Here is a 19,537-nt window from a genome sequence, read left to right as displayed (position 1 = left end):
GAAACAGATGAGTTCAGCAGCTTCCACGGTTTTTCTATGAAACTGAAAACTGCAGAAGTCCGAGTCCTGGTCCCTGTGGAACTGATCCTCAGCAATGGCCCACTTGTACCCCCAGTTGTTTAACTTGTGAACCAGCTGAGAACCGATTCGTTGGTCTTAATAACTCCTCCCCCTCCGCTTACGTAAGCGGTTCTTTCCTCTTGTCCAGCAAAGAGTTTTCCGGGTTTTCTGGCCCGGAGCCAGTTCTTTGTCAGTGGAAACAGAAAGCCCGGTTCCAAACTCAGCACTGGCCCAGAACCAGAACCAGCCCTGGAACGGGTTTGGTGGAAAAGTGGCATTGGTTTCTCTTACGTCGTCGGCCCGGGTCAAAGATAGGACATCCTTTCCGGGTCCATCCCATTCATCACCAACGTACCTGCGCATCACCTTCTCAAGCCATTCACACAGGGCCAGCCTGGAACCCATTGACGGCGCAACACAGGGTCCAGTTTCCAGCCCGTTTATATCTCAGATGAAGGAGAAGCTGCTCCAGATGACAAGCAGGTTTGGCTTCAACGTTTTCTGGTGGGTCCGACCCCTCAGTGGGCGGAGCAAACACTTTATAAACCCCTCTATCAACAAGTCAACACAGGTATCGAGATGTAAACTGAGTCAGAAAACAACCAGATGCCTATATGGGTTAAAGGTGGACTCCCGTCCCGTAGAGTCCCGTCCACCACACCCTGGTTCTGTTATGGCGTCTTTCCTCTAGTACCTACTCAGCCCGACTTGCCTCGGTTTGGTTCTTTTCCAGTAGGGGTCTAATGTGCCGAGTAGATACTTTTCCATTTACTACTCTGCCGAGGTTCTAAGCGGGCTGTGACATCATCACACTACAGGCCACCGATTGGTCGGGGGGTTGGAGTTAGACGTCTGAGTCAGGATGTGACATCAGCGAAAGAGCGACTCTGACGACGGCTTCTTGTTCATTTTATTCGACAGGCAATGGCAGCAGAAGTCTGTTTGGTGATCCAACTCTGAGGTGCAGATGTTCATATTCAGAGAATTAAAAAGAGATATAGACGGGCGATAAGGAACGACCAGATCCACCAGGAGCTCTGTCACTTCATAGCTGCTCACGGGTCCCAATGGACTTTTCAGCAGCGCAGAGACAAACTAAAAAACATGAAAAAGAGTCGCCGCTTGAAGCTTCTCTCACTCTCATTTTTTAACTTGATATGGAACACAAGCCACAGACCCAGCAGCACATCTATCATCTCCTCCAGGTTCTACATCTTTAGTGTTGTTGTCTTCTTTGTTTAGATCACACAATCAATTACGTCACAGCAGCTTCGCTCCAAACCTCCTACTTCTGATCTGGGTGTCTAAAAAGAAACGAGGGCAAGGCGAGTCGAGTCAGACTGAGTAGGTACTAGTGTAAAAGTGCCATTAGACTCGAGAGAGGAATTCACCTCCTTCTCGTTTGGGACCCAAATGGTTAACTGGTTCTGGTGACCAGCTTTATGGGAGCCACACCACTTGGCCCCCGCTGAGCCCATTTAGCCCCCTTGGGCCCTTTATGGGTCCAATATATTCGTCTCATATAATCCTCCCATTAGGGGGGGTTTAATACTGAAATCATATGTGTTTTAATCCATTTAAAGAGCTATTTTTAAACCGCGTGGGGCCCACAAGGACATACCGGCGGCGTTCCCACTCGCGGTCCAGGTTGGGAGCTTCTGGAGCAGTGCTAAATCCTTTTTTCGTCATAAAACAGTTCCTCCGTGAAGTGCTGCAACAAACAAACAAACGTTTGGTTCTGTTGCTGCCCGGAAAAAAAAAAAACGGCACCGGCGCGAGCCGGGCCTCAGCCAACTTTCCCTCACAACCAAACACACATCTCCTCGGAAAACATCTCCACAACCAGAATAAGAATGTTTGGTAAGAATTACCGGCAGATGGGATGGAAACATCCACCGCCTGGAGAACATGACCGCGTTAAGACAATGGCGTCCTCTGTGATGTCACGGAGAGCAAATATCAATAAAAACATTCAAGCATACAGTTTTTATTCTGTCATCTTATGTTCATTTGCTTTTTATTCCAGGCTGTCTAATCTTCTCCTATTCAACTAACATTTTCACTTTCTATTCTTTGGCTTTAATACAGTTTTAAATGGAAACGTCTGGAAAAGCAGCAGGAATGTGTGTTTATGTTAAATTATCGGCCTCCATCTCATTTGAGGAATATTTGATTAAGGATTATTTGGTCGTCTCTTACTCTGCTCAGAGGAGTTGGACCCGGTCGGGTTGTGGTCGGGCCCACCGGTGTCGTGGACTGAATAAGCCCAGATCACAGCAGAATCATCCATTCGGTCCTGAAATCATCCATCCTGGTTCCTGCTCTTAGTCCTGCTTTGCTACCAGGACCGGTCCAGACCAGCACAGCCCGCCCCGGCGGTCTGATAGCAAAGTTAACAGCACAGCAGAAAAAATTCTCTTTAAAATATGAATGATTATGGTCTGTTAGGTCACGGCGCAGAGGTTAGAACCAGAGCCGGCCCAATGCATAAGCGAACTAAGCGTCTGCTTAGGGCCCCGTGACCACTAGGGGGCCCCCAAGAGTTAAATAAATAAATAAATAAAACATGTTTCTGGTACCTCTGTTCATTTACATCATTATTTAAGTATTTGTTTGATTTTATTTGTTTATTCTACTTAATAATGTCTGTTTTTGTACATTTTAATTTATTTTTATATGGAGAACATATTGATGAGGTTCTGTTTATTTAAGTTGAGTGATTTTAATCATAGTTCTAGTTTTTGTAGTACTTTGTTGTTGCACTTAATTGTTATTGTTCCACTTCAAATTGTTGTTTCACATTGCTATTGCAGTTTATTTAAAACCAAAAATAAAGTAGATAACGTGTTTACAGTAAATGGTTTATAAATGATCTACTTGATTATTTAGTTTCTTTTAGTAGCCTACACTGTAGAATATAGATGACACTCAGTATCACACTTAGTACTATATAACTTTAAATATTAAGTGTAAATCAACCCCAGGCCGCTCTTGTAGCTAAATTTGCTCCCATTTCAGATTAAAAACCATAGATAGGTAAAAACCTGCCAGGCTGACAGTAGGATGATGGAAACAACACTGCTGCAACGGTGCAGCTCTTTGACCTTTGACCTGTTGCTTCTCTGTGTGGCCAGTAGGGGCAGTTGCTGATTTAGCAAAATATTAATTGAAAGATTTTTCTGCAAAATACAACTGTATTTTTAATGACAGGTAAGAACATGAAATAAGTTTATAGTGGGTGTGTGAAAGATCAATAATCAGTATTATTGGCAGTAATAGAGGGCCCCAAAATCTAATTTTGCTTAGGGCCTCATGGAGGCTTGGGCCGGCTCTGGTCAGTAGCCAGAGTCATGACAGCTGCTGCCAATCAAGAGACCACACCCCTAAAAGAGACTAAATTATAGTTTATATTTGTTATTTTACCTTATGAAGGATCGCTGAAACATGTCAGGTAATTAAAAATCCTAAATTATTTGTCTGACAAAAAGAACTAGCAAATGAAATTATCCATACTCCAAATCCAATGCATATCCAAATTATCCTAAATGATTTGTCTGACAAAAATCCATAATCCGTAGACAAAATGAACATATTTACTTTTTTCTAATAGTTTTACATCTGTAAATTTGTTTGTTTCTGAACTACAACGATGAAATCGGGTGGTACATTACAGAGAGGAGGCTAAATTATAGTTCATAATTGTAATTTTACCCAATGTTGCACCTTGACGTGTAACTTCAGCAGAGGTCAACAGGTTAACTGGACCTGGAAGTCCAACTGAGTCCAACTGAGTATTGAAAATTCTTGAATTTACAAACAAACAAGGCACATCAAAGCTGCCATGTAGCAAGCACATTAGAAAAGACCTGTACTGAGTGGACAAATTAATGAGATAGGAAATAGAAAATAAGGAACAAAAAAACTTAAATTAAAATTATAAATTTTCTAAACATCATAAATATTATGAAAAAATAATGACAAATAAAATAAATAAATGTAGCTTATATTAAAAAGAAAACAAGGATAAAATAAATGTTGCAGTTATAATTTCCTTCTGGTAGGGTTATACATAATTTCAATCAGAATCTATTAATTTATAACACTGAATGTAATTCAGCAGTTTGTTTGCAGAGTTGAAGTTCATATACTACTGAGTGCTGGTACTACGTTTCAACATATTTAACATTTTTACTTTATTCTAATAGTTTTACACAGTACTGGAGTGGAGGGGGGATGAGGGGGAATGAGGGGGGATGGCGTCCCCCCTGAAATTAAAAAACGGTCAAAATCATCCCCCCGGTAAAACTGCCATCCCCCCTTTCCGTCTCTTATGTCATTTCATCAATGAATGTGGTTTTACTGCTATTTCAACATTTAGAGTCATCACCAGAAAAATAACACCAGGAAAATAACTTATTTGACAATTTTCACCTGTTTCAAGTACATTTTCACTTGAAATAAGTAGGACAATCTGCCAGTGGGACAAGATGTATCTTCTTATTACAAGCAAAAAAATCTTGTTCCACTGGCAGATTTTTTTACTTATTTTAAGTGAAAATCTACTTGAAACAGGTGAAAATTGTTGTTTTTTCCAGTGATGAGTCTTGTTTTAAGTGTAATGAGATTTTTTTTTTACTAAAATGAGACATTTTAACTAGAAATAAGACAAATATTCTTGTTAAGATTTTGAGTTTTTGCAGTGATTCATTTTACTTATCCTGTGAAGGACAGAGACATATTGATAAGTTCAGAAAACTGTTTTTTATTGTTGTGTTTTGATGTATTTGATGTAAGCCCAGTGGATATTTAAAGCTTACAGAAGGCTGCATTTAACTGCTGCTATGTCATTCCTGCAGTATTTCTGCAGGTGTTTTGGTCAGTGCTATTATTTGTAATATATTATATTATTTGTAATCAGCACAAATAATCTGTCCCCATATGATAAAATCCACCATCCCCCCTGACTTTCTTTTACAACTCGAGTACTGGTTTTAAATCTGTAAAGTTGCTTGTTTCTGAACGGAAACATTACAGAAAGGAGAAAGTTCTGCAGTAATAAATGATCAACAATAACCAGTCCTGCGGCTTCTTGGGTCCCGGGAGAGCCAGAGAGAAGCAGAGAGTGTTAGTTCAGCCAATCAGGAGCGCCGCTCCGCGCGCAGCTCCGCCCGTCCGTCCCGGAACGGAGGGAGGACCCAGAAAGGAAAACAAGTCCCCCCTCAGAACCGGAGCGCGTTGAACGAGGATCGATCCTCCCGACGATGAGGCGCTGCGTCTGAACCGGGACACCATGAACAAGGTCAGTCCCGGCCCGGGGGGCCCCGGGGGTCTGCGGGGTTCTGCAGGGCTTTGGTCCAGCTGCGGGTCTCCTGGACCTGGAGAGGGGGGGCTTTGATTTGACGTCTTTACGCGCGTGTGTTGCGCACATTCGGAGTTTGGAGTTTTGTGCCAAGAAATCTGCGGAAAAGCAGTTTTTTTTTTTCAGTTTTGTGACATTTTTCCTCCACTTTGTGTTTTTATCCTCTTAAAATGCTTTTTCCGGGTGGTTCCGTCTCAGGCCGTGAAGTTTGACTCGGGTTTTCACTTAAAGTGACAGAAGGATTCCGACTCGGGTCATATGACGCCTCTCAGCCGTGTGCGCGCTTTTACGCGTCCAGGTGAGACGCGTGTACTTAAAAAAAAAGGTCAAATATAGGATTTGTCCCCTAATTTTACTAGAAAGAAACAAATGAGCTACTAAAGATTTGTTTGGGGGTTAATGAGCACGACTCAGATGTTAGTTTCTGTCGCTCTTTTTATTTATATTTTACGTTATTTCATATTTTATTTATTATTTTATCATATTTTTATTTAATACTATTTATTTTTTTATTTATCAGCTTTTTTTAATTAGATTTTTTTTATCCATTTTATTTTTGTTTTATTAAAAAATAATTCCACCCTATTTCATTTATTTTTTCACCTTATTATATTTTTTATTCTGTAAAATTTATTTTATTAGATTCATAAAAATATTTTTATGACAATTGATTTTTTTAATTGAGTTATTATTTTAATGTTTTATTGATTTATTTTTCCTTTTTTTCCCACCATATTTCTTTTAACCTATTTATTTTTTTATTTTAGGGCATTGGATTTTTATTTACATTAATTGATTTTATCACTTTCATTTAATATTTTATTTTCATTTACTTTTTGTATTTTATTTCACAGTTTACTTTATTCTTTTTTACATAATATATTTTATTTTTCCCCACGAGCTTCCCGGTGTCCTCCCGCTGTATCTGCTTGAACCGGTCAACATCTGGAACAGCTGCTCAAATCAGCTGTGACTTTCCTTTCCCTGGTTTCTCTTCACTCCTAAAACGTCTGTTTCGTGATCCGGTGGAGGAATAAAGCCAGGTCCTGTCCCGCCGGCCATGTGGACACATAGCTGAGCTAAAGTCATTAGCGCCTTGTTAAAAAAGAGTAGCCCGAATTACACATGACAGCCTGTGTGTGTGTGTGTGTGTGTGTGTGTGTGTGTGTGTGTGTGTGTGTGTGTGTGTGTGTGTGTGTGTGTGTGTGTGTGTGTGTGTGTGTGTGTGTGTGTGTCTGTGTGTCTGGCTGAAAGCCTGCTTCTGTTCCAGCTGTGTGTGAATGTGATGTTCTGCCACATGCTGCTGGTTCGTGTCCAGCTCGTCGTCGTGACGACAACAGTCCCGGATTAGCATCCAGATAACTCACCTGTCCAACCTGTCCAACGTTTCCTTCCTCTGGTAGCGGCGAGCTCCTTCCTCCCCCGTGGGATCCGACCCGGATGTCGGTGTGAGCTTTCATCGGACCGGACGGTCCTTGTTTAATGGAAAAGTCCAGTTTTCTGGGATTTAAAAGGAGCCAGGTTCAAGAACCCTGTTTCTGTTTCCTCAGTCCATCGAAGTTCTCGGGTACTCGTGTTTCAGTGGGGCTGGGAGTCTGGACCCTGACTCGGCCGCTTCAGAACCTTCCCTCTTTTATTTTGGAGGTGTTTTAGCTGGTATACACCCCCAGACCATCACACCTCCACCACCGTGCTTGACAGTGGGTCGGAGGTGCTTCTGCTGGTTTCCTCCTGGATATTGAAGACCAAACATCTTCACATTGGTCCCATCCGACCTGTGGGTCTCGTGGGTTGTTCAGATCCAGTTTTGCGAAGCTGAGGCCCTGTTTACACGGAGCAAAAACGGTGGCGTTTTCATGCGTTTTGGCCTTTCGTTTACAGGAAAACGAAGCTCAAAGTCACCAAAAACAATCATTTCTGAAAACTCCGGCCAAAGTGGAGATTTTCAAAAACTCTGTTTTCACGTTTGCTTGTAAACGGAGGGAAACGGAGATTTAGGCTTCAGAACGTCACATTATGCAACAGAAACGTCACCAGCGTCATGTGTGCGACCTGTGTTTACAATTTGTTTGGCCACCGTCAATATTTTCTTGTATTTTACCTGTTTTATATTCTAAAGTCACACTTAAAAGTAACTCTGTCACTCCAAATGAAAGGCTCTCGTTCATCTTGTAAGTAACTGGCAGTCAAGGCTGATTTATGGTTCCGCGTTACACCAACGCAGAGCCTACGGCGTAGGGTACGAGGCGACGCACACCGTACGTAGGCTACGCCGTCGATTTAACGCGGAACCATATTATTCAGGCTTCACACGTGTCATTTGTTGATGTTTTTTTCCAGGATTCCGATTGGCTAGCATGACTTTATGCTTCTCGTTACACTGCCCCCTGCAGGTTTGGCTGCTCATAGCACCTTAACAGTGTATTTATCCGGGTTCGTGTAAACGAGGATATTTTTCAAAACGTAGAGGGGGAAATATCCGTTTTTGTAGATACATACTATGTGTAAACGTGGCCTCAGTCGTCCCTCCAGGTTCTTCTTCCGGTCTTTCTCTTTTTTCTTTTTCCAGCTGAGCTTAAAACTTTAACGTTTATCATGCTCAGTGAAGCCCGAAGGGTCTGAGACGTAGCTCTTGGGGTTTTTTGTGTATTTCTCTGATCGTCACACAGTCCAACGTCGGGGTAAACTGGCTGGGAACTTCAAACTGAATCCTTCCCACCTCTGAAAAATATCCGTCGCTGCTAAACTTTGAGCTTCAGATTCTTTGTTTTCTTCCCAGATTGACACACAGCAACAGTTGCTTCTCTAGTACCACTACTGATGTCGTCCCCGCTTTGGCGTTGTGTTATCACACGGCAGAATAGCAGCAACCTACCCGACTAAATCCTAAGAACCAGGCCCGGGGTGGTTAGTGTTTTCTTTCTTTTATTATTTTGTTATATAATCAGCAGCACAGTGAAGCAGTTGTATGATGTTGAGGTTGTTTCCCCGGAACCAAGACTGATTTTTGTTTTTAAAGGTTATTTTTACGCATAAGTCGCAGAATTAAAAGCTGAGACGGCCAGCGACCGGCGCCACAACACCGCCGCTGTGTTTGCCGTACAGTAGCTATTCTATATTTGTAATTATTGGGTGTAGCTGGGAGGTTCCAGGGCTGGAACAGAGGCCTCTTCACACCACCACACCCCTCTTGTGCCAGGGGCAGTTACGCCGGGTGGGAAACCCCACAGGAGCTGCTATTCACCCCCACCTGCTGCTTTAAAGCCCCGCAGGTGATTCTACATGTGTTGGAGGCCCGGACCAGATCGGGTTCTGACGAAAACTGAAGCGTCACCTGAATATCACTTTACCGGCGAAGGCTACGCGGTGGGAGTCAGGTTGTAGCAGACAGGGGAGCTGCTAGTGTGTATGTGTGTGCGTGTAGATGTGTGTGTGTGCGTGTGTGTGTGTGCAGCGGGAGTCCTCGCAGCGGACGGAAGTGTATCGAGGCGGCGTGCTGACCTCACCGCTGGAACAGGCAGTCTCTGTTCCCAGCGCTGCCTGTCCCACCCTGCGGATGCACGTGAACACATTCAATGACACATTCAACACGAACACACGCCGGCCTTGATGCCCACGAATAATGAAGGAATCAGGTGAGGGGTGTGGGATTCACGTGCACGCGGTCCAGACTGGTGCAGAACACGCCCTGGAACCCTTTTGGGTGGAAAAGGGGTATAATTCTGCCAAACATAATAGCACCAGGACCTGTTTGCAGCCACCGATACGCCTTCGTTTTCATAAACAAACCCCGTATTCTTCCGTTTGTCTGACACCCAGCAGGGGGAAATTTCCTGTCCTGAGTCGGCAGGTGGAGACGGGAGGTTTTGGACCGGGCTTGGCTGTGTTTGGACTAGGTACCAGGCCCGGCTTTTTTTGCCCAGATGCTCCACAGAGAGATTTAGGAAGTCCTTTTTTCCTGCAGCAACCAGACTTTTTAACTTGGACTGCTGATGTCATGTCTTGCTGCTATATTATATTAACCCTTGTACTGCAAATTGCACTTTAAACTGCAGCCACTCTTTTAGACTGTCATAACTTGCTGCCATATTCTCTTGTACAGTGCACTTTTAATTGCAGCTATATTCTTAGCTGTTTAATTTGCTGCTATACTTGTCTTGCACATTGCACTTTTAAATGGATTTATATTCTTTTTCTTTATCTCCCTTTTTTGGGGGGGTAATTTTCTGGTTATTTCTTTGTTGTATTGATCCACTGCTGTGCCTAGGTGGAGACATGTTAATGTGTTTTGTTGATTGTTTTATGTTGTATTGTTGTGGCCATGGTGGCAATGAAGTTTCCCCTTTGGGGATTATTAAAGTTGAATCCTATCCTATCCTATACCAGCCAGCATTTGAAGCCCAGGCGATCAGGTTTCGGTGTCTGAAAGGGACAAAAGGATTCGGGGACATCTCAAGCTCCTGGTTTGGGTTTGAATCCCCTCTCTGGAAAACCTGGCCCTGCTGATGAAATAGGATTGGTACCGATCCCATTCACACCAACACAGAACGAACCGAACCAGCTCAAACGGGTTGGACTTTATGTGATGACTCAGATAATGACGGATTTAGGGGATATGTGATTACTTTTAAGGAAGTGTCTGGCTTTCAGGGTCTCCCATCCCCAAACTACCTAGACTAGGTCTGGACAAGCCTGGCCCACTTCGTTAAATAGGTCTGGTACTGATCCCATTCACAGCCATTTCACCAACACAGAACGAACCGAACCAGCTGAAACGGGTTGGACTTTATGTGATGACTCGTACAGGAGCGTGGATAGGGATAGAGGTGATAAGTGTAGGGGTAGAGATAGGGATAGGGATAGGGACAGGGTCCAGCAGATCCTTAACCCTTGTACTGTCTTTGGGTCAAAATGACCTAATTCTCCTGTTCCTTTTTTCCTCCTGCTCTCTCCTTCCTTCTCCCTTCCTCTTTTATCCCTTCCTTCTTTCTTTTCTCCCCTCGTACATTCTTTCCTTGTTTTCTCCTTTCCTTCTTTTCTCCCTTTTTTCCCCTTCTTTCCTTCCTTCTTTTTTCCCTTATTTCCTTCCTTCCTTCTTTCCTCCCTCCCTTCTTTCCTTCCTTCCATCTTTTCCCTTTCTTTTTTCCCTTCTTTCCTTCCTCCCTTCCTTCCTTCTTTTTTCCCTTCCTTCCTTCTTTCCTCCCTCTTTCCTTCCTTTTTTTCTCCATTCCTTCCATCTTTTCTCCCTTCCTTACTTCTTTCCTCTCTTCTTTCCTTCTTTCCTTCTTTTCTTCCTTCCTTCTTTCCTCCCTTCTCTCCTATCTTCCTTCTTTTCGTCCCTTCTTTCCTTCCTTCCTTCTTTCCTCCCTTCCTTCCTTCCTTCCTTCCTTCCTTCCTTCCTTCCTTCCTTCCTTCCTTCCTTCCTTCCTTCCTTCCTTCCTTCCTTCTTTCCTTCCTTCTTTTCTTCCTTCTTTCTTTTCTTCCTTCCTTCTTTCCTCCCTTCTACCATCCCTCCTTCCTTGACCCGAAGACAGCACAAGGGTTAAGAAGGCAAAGCTGGTACAGATAATGATGGATGGGATATGTGATTACATTTAAGGAAGTGTCTGGCCCTCAGGGTCTCCCATCCCGTAACTACCTAAAGTAGCTCTGGACAACCCTGGCCCATCTCGTGGAATAGGTCTGGTACCGATCCCATTTACAGCCATTTCCACCAACACAGAACCAGTTGAATCCAGAGGAACCAGCTGAGGTTGGAGGCTAATGTTGGAAACCCTTTCTTGGTTGTCTCTTGCGACTACTGCTGCCAACAATGATGTAACTGTCTCACAGAGCTACGGTTGACATCATGACAACGACGTCTAACGCTGGATTCAAACCATCGGTCGTGTTGCTGTTCATCAACTTTCAATGGGGCGACTGTTGCGCACATCAGAAATGGAGAAGAGTTCAACCTTTCAGGCTCCGACGAGCGCCTCAGCCAATGGCATTGCCTAGGACGATGGCCGTGAAGGTGCGGTCAGATCGTACATGGGGCGGGCCGGTGGTGGGCAGACCAGATGTGGTCGCATCGAGTCTTTACACCTGACGTTCGTCTGTACACAGCAGAAAGAGGTTTGATTGGCAGCATCAGACCCCCCCCCCCCCCCCCTCCACCCTTGATTGATAAACTACTCCCCACTTTTTGCCCAACGATGGCTGGGATTGACCACAGAATCTCCTGAGGGTCTAGAAAAGAGGTGGATTTTAAACCCGTCGGCCAGGACAGGAAAGTCCTCCTCAAGTGGGAGCCGTCTCATGACTCTTCCTCTGGTGTCTTGTGACTTTCGCTGTCGGGACATCGACACTTGATCTTTGGTCCATGAGTTTATTTCGTGGAAGAGCTGTCAGATATGGATCTGGAGAGTTTTTTGAAGTCGGGTCAGCACAAGGCCCCCGGAGGGGTGGGGGTTTGCTCTGCCAACAGTGTTTAGATGGGTTGTTAGTGTCAAACAAACATGGAAACGCCAGCGTCCCCTGAGTGTCAGTAGTTTTACATTCTGTGGAAATGAGTCAAAGTAATGACGAGTAGCCGATCACCGGTATCTCTGTGTAGCGCCGTTTTAACAAGTCCGGCTTCGGAACCACTTCTACGGTTTGCGTTTGATGCCTCATCAAAGTTATGATGATGCTGGATTAGGCCTGTGTTGAAAAAAATGGATTTTCCTAAATCGATTCTCATATTAATTCCTAAAAATCGATTTGTGTCTAAAGATCGATTTTTCTTTTTTTTTCATCATTACAACTTTTGGTATTTTTCTGTTTATGCCCAAAAAAGGAATGTTTTGTTGGATACGAGCATAACTTGCGCCATGTTTTTGCCTTTAAATATGTTTAAAGGTATGAAAACGTTTTCAGTTATAATTGCATAAATTGTCTATATGTCTTTGCTTTATATACTGTCTTGGGGTTACATTTGCATAAAATGCTAAAAATAAAATTCTAAAAAATGGGAAAAAATCAAACCAGTTTCATACGTCCTCTGTTTGCTGCCCTGGATCTGTTTGATAATTCTGACCCACGATGTTTCTGAAAGCAGTTCTATCAGCATTCTGGGAGCTGATTGGTCCTTACAGCATCATTATCTGCCAATACTTGCTGTTGAATCTCAATATGATAGTATTAATATGTTGCATACCTACACAGTCATATAATTCATGCAAAAGCTGAGAAAACATTTTTAATAACACTAACCCAAATCGATATCAGAATCGAATCGAATCAAAGCTTGATAATCGATTCTAAATCTTAAGAATCGTAATCGATTCTTGACATGAAATCGATATTATTTTTTCCCACATTCCGTTTGAATTTTTTGTCAATTTTCGGTCTTTTTCAGTTTTTAATTTTTGAGAATTTGGCTTTTAGCATTTTATGCAAATGTAACCCCAAGACAATATATAAAGTAATGAAATATAGACAATTTATGCAATGATAACTGAAAACTTTAATGTTTTCAGACCTTTAAACATATTTAAAGGCAAAAACATGGCACCAGTTATTTTTGTGTCCAACAAAACATTCCTTTTTTGAGCATAAACAAAAAAATACCAAAAGTTGTAAAAATTTCAACACAGGCCTAGTCATGACCATCTGCAGCTGAGGCTGAGGTCACCGCTACAGGGTCACTGAAGACGCCCCCCCCTCCCCACAAAGGCCATCGCTGTTGGAGCATCGGGACAATATTCTCAGGAGGGGTGGGCGCTCTGCGTCGAAGAGCTCGCTGTTCGACGCCGATTACTTTTGTAATACTGTATTTGACCCGGTCTTTGTACGTTTTGACCGTATAGAAACTTAATTCTCATCAGTTGTGTGAAATAAGACCTGGAAACAGGCATGGTGGCATAGAATTGTGAAATTGGTTTAATTCACCGTACGAATTGTTACAGATTACTTTTGTAATACTGTATTTGACCCGGTCTTTGTACGTTTTGACTGTATAGAAACGTAATTCTTGCCATTGTAAGAATGAGATGTACCTGCTGTACTCTACTGTCCTTACTTTTTAACAACTTGTGCTTTTTATTATTTTACCTCATTTTATTTGTTATTTACTGTTTAACTGTTTCTTGCCGCTTTTAAAGTTGATGTAAAGCACTTTGAATTACCTTGTGTTGAATTGTGCTATACAAATAAACTTGCCTTGCTGTTTTCTCCGTGTTTGTTTTCACGTTTGTATGAGCTTGTCGGACCCCTCCCTCGTTGAATCCAGCCACTGTTCGGGGACCGCTAGCGGGTTGGGGGGGGGGAGTGGCCCGGTTAGAAAGCATCTCTTTGACTCCAGAAACTTTTGATTCCCTTTTTCTGCCAGAAGGCTAAAAATATCAGCACAAGAAGCTTGTTGTGCATGGCAGATGTTGTAGTGGTGTGGAGGGCCGGGGTCTTGGGGGTTCCAGGGGGGTCTGAGCTGGACCAGGACCAGGACAGCAGGGTCCTCCATCCTGAATTAACTCATCTGACAGGGGAAAGTCCAGCGAAGCTGATGTTTAACCTGATGTTTGCTGTTCTTCGCTCCTGTTCCCTCCTGCAGCTCCGAGAGTTCAGCCGGTTTCTCTCGCTAGAGGAAGATATTTTCCTTATCCTGGTCCGTCGCTGCGGTGACAGTAATCGCCGTCCTGGGACCCGGGCTCTGCGTTACAGCTTGTGTTTTAGTGCTGGTGCACTCAGACGAGCAGCTGTTTTAATCCTCCACGAAGCTGTAAACGTCCTTCACTCCGGTTTCCTCTGCCGGACTCCCGGGTCGAGCCCGGTCCGGTTGTTAACAGAACCGCTGATGCTTTTAGTGGGGATTTGTTTTGTGGACATCTATGTAGCTGCTGAATACTTTGAATTTCCCTCGGGATTAATAAAGTATCTAACTATCTATCTCTCTCTCTATCTCTCTATCTCTCTATCTCTATCCATCCATCCATCCATCCATCTAGAGCTGGGCGATATGGACCAAAAGTCATATCTCGATATTTTCTAGCTGAATGGCGATACTCGATATATATCTCGATATTTTTTCTGTACCATAATTGGGGTTTTCCACAAAGCATTATAGCATAGCATCTCTGTTAGCTTCATTTTTTTCTGAGGCAAACCCTTAAAAAAACAGTCAGTTTTAATACAAAGCCTCGTGCCAAATGTCACACAGGTACCTTTATTAACAGAGGTCTGCACAATATCAAAATGTATAAAACAAATGAAATAAAAATAAACTGCCTGCATATATAGAATAAAAATGCTTCTTGAATAAAATAAAACAAATATCCCTTTCCTGCATAACAATTAAATTAAAATACACTGTGCAATTAATACAATGTAGACAGTAACAGGCAGACTTTTCCACTGAGGTTGACAGTTGTGCAAATAACAAAACATTTGTGCAAATCTCAAATAAAACATTCAAGTCAATTTGTCACAAAATAAGCTATATCAAAATCATTAAAAAAAAAAAGTTAAAAAAAAAATGTAATTTTTTTTTTTTAAATCGATATAAACGATATTGTCTCGTACCATATCGCGTTTGAAAATATATCGATATATATTAAAATCTCGATATATCGCCCAGCCCTACGTCCATCTATCTATTCATTTATCCATCCATCCATCCATCCATCCATCCATCCATCCATCCATCCATCCATCCATCCATCCATCCATCCATCCATCCTAAGGATGTTAATAATTAATCGATTTTCGATTAATTGCCGTTATGAAATTACCCGATTAAAATTAACGATTACAATTAATCTATTTATTTATTTATTTTTTTCGTTTAATTTCACCAGCTGGTATTACGCCCGGACCACATTTAATGCGACACAACGCGCCGCGTCGCGCACATAAAGTTAGAAGAAAGAGACGGATATGTTTGGTTTTAGTAATATCATGCTCAGGCAATGAGTCTGCAATGGCCGAGACGGGAGACACATGTAGCTCAGTGCTTAACTTTTATTTTGAATCCACTCTATATTCTTCTGGTTCTTCTCCGATATACTCTCCTAAAGCCTGAATTATGGTTCCGCCTTAAATCGACGCAGAGCCGCCGCCGTAGCCTACGGCGTAGGCTCTGCGTTGTTGTAACGCGGAACCATAAATCAGCCTTCACCCGGTACATACATAGGTTTCTCTAAACATCTGTCCCCGCTACAGTTTTAATTAAAAGAAAATGTGCTCCAATACAGCAGGTCTCATCATTTTATTTTGAACACTGCCAAAACTCTAACTTAAAACGTAACTAGAACTTAAAATTTGCTTGACACAAATGACACTATTATGGCTGCTGCTACTAATAGCCTTGAAGTGCACTTTATATTATATTCCTTGTGGTACAAAAATGTATTTTTGTTACTTTTGTATCAAATACATATTTGATTAAGGAATACATTAAAATGTCCTTTGTATTTTATATAAGCAAAGAAAAATTATGTTTGTATCTCAGATGGGGGAAAAACGCCGCTTATCAACTAATCGATGATCGATCGATAAGGTTATCAACTATCAATTAATGAAATAATCGATAATTTGCATCCCTAATCCATCCATCCATCCATCCATCCATCCATTTATCCATCCATCCATCCATCCATCCATCCATCCATCCATCCATCCATCCATCCATCCATCCATCCATCTATCCATCCCCGTTGAAGTGTCTTCCTCTGAAATTGTCAGGACTTCCTATAAATTATTTGCTTTAATCTCTAATCTTAACGTGAAGTTCGTGTTAGTCAGATCACTTGTAACTCCAAAATAAATAATGATTGATTAATTATGAATTAAATAATCCCGACTTTAGCATTGATCATGGTGTTTGTAACCGAGAGGCTGATTTATCAACACAACCAGGTGGTTTGTTAGTTTCTGTTGTTGTTAGTTTTTTGTCTGGATTTGGCTCCGACTCATCAAAAGAGCCAAGTTTGGTCCAATTCCTGAACTTCAGCGGCTGCAGCGCCGTAACTGACCCGTCGGTGCCGACAGTGGCCCGGAATAAACCTGAGTGCTAACACGTGTAGCCTCCACCGTTCCACCAAATAATCAAGTTAATCAACTTTTCCAATGTTTTCTCTGCTTTATGTCCACACCGGTACATATATCTGTATATTGAATGCTGAGAATATATTTCACTAGAACTTGATAATGAGCTATTATTAGATTAGCCGCGTCAGCTTCTGTCCAAAGGGCTGATTCTTCAGAATATTCACGGTTTTGTGTCTTTGAGTTTTCTGTACTTTCTTCTTTATTTGCCCAGTGGTTTATTAGCAAAATGTTTCCTCTGGAAGAGACCGGTCCAAGTTCTCGCAGATTCGGTTTAATCAGAGTTAAGATGGACAGAAAGAGATGCCAGATCTGCAGAGTTACGTTAAAATCAAGCAGATTATTAACAAGAATCAAAGCTTCTCCTCGAGCGGCGTTTGGTCGCAGGTCCGGAGCTTTTTCACGAGTCTGCAGAGGTTCCCGTGTTGGTTGTTGCACTTGAAGGGGCTTTCAAATGTCATGGAGTGATGTCGGACCTCCATGAATTCGTTGTGGTTCCTGAACAGAAATTTGCCCTTTTTCTGCACGGCGAGATTTCCTGTTTGCTTGAGAAAAAACCCCTGAAGAACCCACGGCCCCAGTTGCTGCATGAAATAGAAAGTGCCCCTCACGTCACCTGATGGCGCTCCCAGCAGCCGCGCCGTGCACCGGTGGCCGGCCACGATTGCGTGCGATGGGGTTGTGCCGTGGTTTTGATTGTGTCTGGAGCTGGAAGAATGCTGCCACCGTCTCGTCCATGTGTTTATCCGCCGGCCCACGTCACCGCAGCGGTGCGGCGTGCGGCATCCGGTGGCTTTTTTAAACTCACCGTGGGCCTCGTGTGTTTATTGAAGCGTGTGTGTGGACTCTGAACTAAAACACTGGTAGATGTTTTATAGCGTGTGAGGCTCCGGGTCAGTTGGCGTGGGAGTGGGTCCCCTTAGATATCAACAAATATGACAATCAATATGACTTCAATAAAATATTATATTCGATTTTGTACAAAACGAAGACCTTCATGGCCAACTGCAAGGTCTTTCCAAACGTTCACTGGTTTAGTTTCTTTCTACTCTGGGACAAATTGGATGGTGTTTGCTAAAGTACCTCATTTAGCCGCGTTTCCATTAGCGAAGGTCCGTAATGAAACCTCGGGATTCGTTACGGTTCTGACCTCTTACCTGGCTGTTATCGGCTGTCACGTCTCCAGTGGTGGACCTGGTAGGATCTACTGAGTTAACAGACGACTGCACCAAACCACCAAGTTAAAAAACAAAAAAAAGAGCACAGAAAAAGTCACTGAAAAAGCTGAGATGGTTCCTGCGGTTCTGTTATACTCTGGTGGTCACAACGTAGCCCATCAGAACAATTTAGCATTTTCGTAAGCAGTCTCCTAATCGTCCATCTCCTCTGACACATGCGTCCAAATGCTTGACTTTTACGAGAATATGTCACTAGAACAAAACTCCAAGCAGCTGGCGAGGAACTGTTTCTACCAGATAAGGAATATTTCCAAACTAAGAACAGTTGTTTCTAAAAATGATCTAGAGCTAATTATTCATGCTTTTGTGTCGTCTTGTTTGGACAACTGCAACAGTTTGTTTTCTTGCCTAAACAAGAAGGAATTGGCTCTCCACTGGCTCCCCGTCCCTTTTAACTTTAAAATCTTGGTGCTGACATTCAGAGCTCTGCATAGTCAGGCCTCCTCCTACATCCAGGACCTACTACGCCCTCCACTCCATCTCGGAGGCTGAGGTCATGTGACCAGAGCTCATGGTCCCTTGTACCCGCTTTAAGACGCAAGGAGATCATACCGAGTCTCTGGACCGATCTCCCGCCTTCTCTACGTTCTCTGGACTCCATCGATGCTTTTAAGAGCAAACTAAAAATCCACCTGGTCCTCCAAGCTTTTAAACATCAGTAGTGAGAGGATTGTTTTATGACCATCATGTTGATTGTATCTACTTTTATTCTAGGAGCTTTTTATCTGTATCGTCTTGTTTTTATTGTATTTTTACTTTTATTGTATAATTTTATTCTTTGTAAAGCCCCTTGTGACATTCCCTTGTCTGTGAAAGGTGCAATAGGAATAAACTTTACTTACTTACGAACTTACTTACTTACTTAATTAGGAACTTACTTACGAACTTGATTAATTACTTACTTACTTAATTAATTAATTAATTAAGAATGTACTTACTTAATTAAGAACTTACTTACAAACTTACTTACGAACTTACTTACTTAATTAAGAACATACTTGCGGACTTACTTATTTACTTGCGGACTTACTTATTTACCTACAAACTTACTTATTTACTTACAAACTTACTTATTTATTTTAAAATTTACTTACAAACTTATTTACAAACTTATTTACTTACTCACTTACTTGCGAACTTACTTACTTATTTACTTACAAGCTTACTTATTTATTTTCAAATTTACTTACAAACTTATTTATAAACTTATTTACTTACTCACTTACTTGCGAACTTACTTACTTACTTACTTACGAACTTACTTACTTACAAACTTACTTACTTACTTACTTACGTACTTACTTACGAACTTACTTACTTACGAACTTACTTACTTACGAACTTACGAACTTACTTACTTACGAACTTACTTACTTAAGAACTTACTTACTTACAAAGTTACTTATGATGGGGCTGGCTGCTGTAGTACAATTTTCTCACATGGATCAACCCCTAAAGCATCCGACTAAATGGTTGGAATATGTTGAATATGTTGGGAAAAACAGATGAAATCAGCGATTAAAAAGTGTCCTGCCTCCTAAGCCACACCTGCAAATGCTTGGAGGTGTGGCGTCAGACGAGCCAAGAGTCCAAGGACTTTGCTGGCGTCATAATTGTTTTTAGAAATCTGTCATTCTTCATCTGTCCATCATTAACACAAGAATGTGGTGGCGGGTTACCGCCCCTGTGGTAACGACCCCACACTGGGGTTCTGTTATATAACTGGTACCGGCCCCAGAACCAGCCGCCGGCCCTCCTCCTGGTGCTGCTGCACTTGTCGGGCCGGCGCTGGCAGAGCGCGGCGCCAGGCAGCTGTCCA

General features: G+C 42.4%; 1 protein-coding gene across 7 annotated transcripts in view; it reads left to right on the top strand.

The window, feature by feature from the left end:
* Window positions 1–19,537, top strand: part of tns2a (tensin 2a) — a 99,394-nt gene that overhangs the window by 17,646 nt on the left and 62,211 nt on the right. Inside the window, exon 1 of one of the 7 annotated variants that reach the window (XM_061736790.1) lies at window positions 5,266–5,359. The exons of the other annotated variants lie outside the window; for them this stretch is intronic. Coding sequence (XP_061592774.1) covers window positions 5,351–5,359 — 9 coding nt within the window. The 5' untranslated portion in view covers window positions 5,266–5,350. Of the gene's footprint in view, window positions 1–5,265; window positions 5,360–19,537 lie in introns of those variants that run through there. 7 annotated transcript variants of the gene reach the window in all.

The sequence above is a fragment of the Cololabis saira genome, chromosome 12, assembly GCF_033807715.1.
Source record: "Cololabis saira isolate AMF1-May2022 chromosome 12, fColSai1.1, whole genome shotgun sequence".
NCBI lineage: Eukaryota > Metazoa > Chordata > Actinopteri > Beloniformes > Belonidae > Cololabis > Cololabis saira.
The sequence above is the reverse complement of the archived record's forward strand: the minus strand, read 5'-3'. Positions and strand labels throughout refer to the sequence as shown.